This window comes from Cannabis sativa, unplaced genomic scaffold, assembly GCF_029168945.1.
Source record: "Cannabis sativa cultivar Pink pepper isolate KNU-18-1 unplaced genomic scaffold, ASM2916894v1 Contig7, whole genome shotgun sequence".
In the NCBI taxonomy this organism is placed as follows: Eukaryota; Viridiplantae; Streptophyta; class Magnoliopsida; order Rosales; family Cannabaceae; genus Cannabis; species Cannabis sativa.
Genome location: NW_026870043.1, coordinates 3463254 through 3467055, shown reverse-complemented (window position 1 = coordinate 3467055; position 3802 = coordinate 3463254). Strand labels below are relative to the sequence as shown.

Genomic DNA, 3802 nt, shown 5'->3' with positions numbered 1-3802 from the left:
TCTGCAAAAGTTAGCAGGCTTTAGTCCTTTGAATTGTTTGGCCGAAGACCAAATGCATTCAATTCAATCTTCTTAATTAAGACACTCAACTAAGTTATATACTGTGACTCCAGAATCCAACAGATAACTTCTCTAAAGCACTCGATCACAACCACGTTTACCTACCAACAAGCCCTCAGGGCCCAAATACATCACCGGACAAAAAAAAAACTAATGTTTAAACCACTAAATTATGAGTTATTTATATATGCATCTTTAGTACCATAAAACAGTTTAAAGTATATGTTGGTAATTTTAAGCTTTTATTTCTTGAATTGATGAAAAATCCAGACTATTCGTGTTTCATTCTAAATAATAATGATTGATGACACCATACATAAATAATAATACTTTTCTCTTATATTTAATTGTTGCGAAAAAAGGGGGATCAATATATATAGAGCCTGATCATTATCCTGCTATTTATAATCTGGGTAAACAAAACACGCGTAAATTACATTATTTGTAAACAATTTACTGAGAAAAGTGAAATTCCATTAGGTAGATGGATAGACATTAGACACCCATAAAAAGAAACGAGAACAAAAGAAGGAAAAATATTAAGCACTCAAATATAGAATTAAGGAAACTCCTACTATATAATTAGATTAATAATATTTCTAGCTACAACTAAATATAATCTTTTAACACATAACATCCTTGAGAAGCTTGTACCTGCGAGTGGCTGGTCTTGGTGACGGAGCACCACTAGTGCTCCTTCCGGCGCTATCATCGCGGTCGTGTTGCTTGATTTTATCCCCGTTGTACTCGGACCTGCTTGAAACTCTCGATTCGTTTGCCGTTGTGGCCGTAGCCACCGTCGACTTTTTAGAAGAACCACCATATCTTGTGCTTTTCGCTTCACTTTGGCACCAATCGCACACTTCCGTCGCCTCAGCGTATTCGCTGTAGTAGTTACTGCAGTACCTATATATAAATAAATAATTCATTATTAGTTAATGAAAAAAAAGTATTATTATCCTAAAAAATTGTTTAAATAATATATATGATTTAATTACCATCTGGGTCGAAGTAAAGAATTAGATAAAATATCAATTAGCTTGATAATATGTGTTGATGACTCACGTATACGCTTGATATAATGATGCCGTGTGTGTTGGGTATGTGCCAATATTATATAGGTTGGTTGGTTGTTTGCTTCAGAGCGATTTAGTTTTCATTATATGATAGATCAGTTAAATGTAACTATCGATGGAGATGATGATACGTTTTGTATATGCATACATAAATTATACATGTATACATATATATGTACATACTTGTAGTACTCATACATATTAAAAGTGCTTTATGAATTTGTGTGCGCATGTCTACATATGATGATGATGATGAGGATGAAGAAATCCATACGAGTGTTGGAAGCGGTGGCGGCATTTGTTGCAGCGGAAAAGCTTGTCAGGGAAACCCACATCACCGCACATGCAGCATACCGTCTGTATATCCACCATTGCTGACCGATAAAAGAATCCCCTAAATTTCCTTCAAAAAGTTTTATTTAACAACTTATACTGGTATAAATATCTATTCTACTCATGAAATAACACAAAGAAACTAAGAGAAAGAGGAGAGAGGTGACTAGAGTTAGCTAGGGAGGAGGAAAGGGAAAATAGGGAGAGGCAGACTTAAATATAAAGAGTAATGGTTTGAGTCGGTGTACAAATTCCAAATTTATCTTATTTTATTGAAATAATTTATTATTATAATTTTTATTATATTATTGTATATTCATTTCGGATATATACACAGGTAGACCCACAGGTTGCTTGCAGTCGTTTTCAGTTAGGGCAGAGTGAGAGATATGAACCTTAAAAAATGAGGGAGTGTAAATTACATTTATATCCTTGCATTCATTTTTTTTTTTGATGGAACTCCTTACTCTCTTTTAATTAATTTATTTATTGCATTTTTCTTTATGCCTTTCCATGCCCTTTTCTTGGCTTGGTCTGGCCTCTACAATCTTGTATAATTGGCAAAGTTAATACGTTACACCACACCACTACGCGATGCGAACCACGCTCCGAATTCTCTAGAAAGAATAATTTGTCACTCTTATTAATTATTCTTTTTTTTATATATATATATATAACTCTTATTAATGAACTCACTATATACTATAATAAGGATTTTGATGATTTAAAAAAATAATAATAAGAATTTTGAAATAGGGCGAATAATTATAATAATTAGTTAATTATCTTTTTTATATATAAAACTTAGTAAATATCTCGCGCGGCGGATATATAAAATATAAATTGTGTATTGTAATTAATAATAATTACTTAATAAAATTATATTTAAATTTTAATTTTAATACTAAAAAATTTGTAAGATAAATACTTAAAATATTAAATTTGTTACTTATAAATACCGAAATTCGAAAAATAGTAACATAAATCTTTATTTATGGTTTAACTAGATAACTTAGCCGCCTTTCGTGCGGCGAATTAAATAAAAAATAAAATTTTAATATAATAAAAAAGAGAAGAAAGTTTCATTACTACAAATTATCTTAAAAATAATAATTTTAATTTATAAAAATTTGGAAATAAGATTTTTTTGTAGTACAAAATCAATTTATCTAATTATATATTATTATTGATTATTGATTTAGCTTTTTTCAATAAAACAAAATAAAATTGTATGCCAAAGAAATAGAAGAACTAATAAAATCAATTAATTAGTATCGTACTATTCCGCCCGATTATTCTATTTACATAAATATATATTCAATAGATTAATTTATTGTATATATGATTATATAACATTTAACATTTTTATTTGAATTTTATAATATATTAATTATTAATATAGATATTTTTGTTTAAGCTTAATTTGAAAACTTAATCATAAAACCTTTATTCATTGTTGCTACCACATTACATTATCATATATACAATATTATTATTTTTTTACACAAAATCACACAAAACATAATATTTATCAAATTTTTAAAATCCTGTCATAGGTTAAAAATAATAAAAATTAGATATTTCTATGAGATTATCATGGGGTAACCTACAAAATAAGGATGAAAAATACTAAAAATTAAAAAAGTTGTAACGAAACTCATGGAAAGAGAAATTTATAGAAAACTTACCATGGAATGTTGGATCTGATGAAATTCATAAAAGAAAAAGAAAATAATCACTATACAATGTTAGATCTACAAAAGAAAAAGAGATATAATATAATGATTAATAAAAATTGACAACTTTGTAATGAATTCATAAAAAGGGAGTTCTATAAAAATGTATAATAAAATATGCAAAGAAAATATATACCCAATAGAAAATCGAGATCTTGATGTTGTCTATTGATGTTATTGCTATGCTCATTATGATATTTTAAACAACAAAAGAAAAAACATTAAAAAAAAATATAAGATTAGAGAATGAGAAAGATGAAGAATGTATGCTCTAAAAGACTAAAGAAACGAAAAAAAAAAAAAAAAAAAAAGAGCAGCCAAATTGATAAAACATATATAGCTTTAGGGTTATTAATTAGTAGTGTTGCTTAATTAATAGAAAAAGAATATTTTAGGAATTTTGATATGAAAAACACAAATTTCCTGATGTACTATTGATTTATTATATGTATATTATATAGATACTTAAAATCAAATATATAAATATATATATAGATTAATAATTTTTAAAAAATTAGGAAAAAACAGATAAATATTAAAAAAAAATAAAAAATGAGATATGTACACGATTAGTATTAATTTTACTTAGTTTGAAAT

General features: G+C 27.2%; 1 protein-coding gene across 1 annotated transcript; it reads right to left on the bottom strand.

Moving 5' to 3' along the window:
* Positions 1–377: 377 nt before the first annotated feature.
* LOC133033420 (protein PARALOG OF AIPP2-like) lies at positions 378–1705 on the bottom strand. The gene is made up of 2 exons (XM_061108132.1): positions 1411–1705; positions 378–966 (listed from the first exon to the last, which is right to left on the bottom strand). Exons 1-2 carry the CDS (start codon positions 1506–1508, stop codon positions 684–686), a joined length of 381 nt encoding a protein of 126 aa, XP_060964115.1. The 5' UTR covers positions 1509–1705; the 3' UTR covers positions 378–683.
* Positions 1706–3802: the final 2097 nt, after the last annotated feature.

What these genes read in the sequence shown, in the direction of transcription:
- LOC133033420 (XM_061108132.1), bottom strand. Translation starts at nt 1,508, where the DNA reads ATGGTGGATATACAGACGGTATGCTGCATGTGCGGTGATGTGGGTTTC. An exon ending in CGCCACCGCTTCCAACACTC is followed by an intron (nt 967 to 1,410) that starts GTATGGATTTCT and finishes ATTTATATATAG; the next exon opens with GTACTGCAGTAACTACTACA.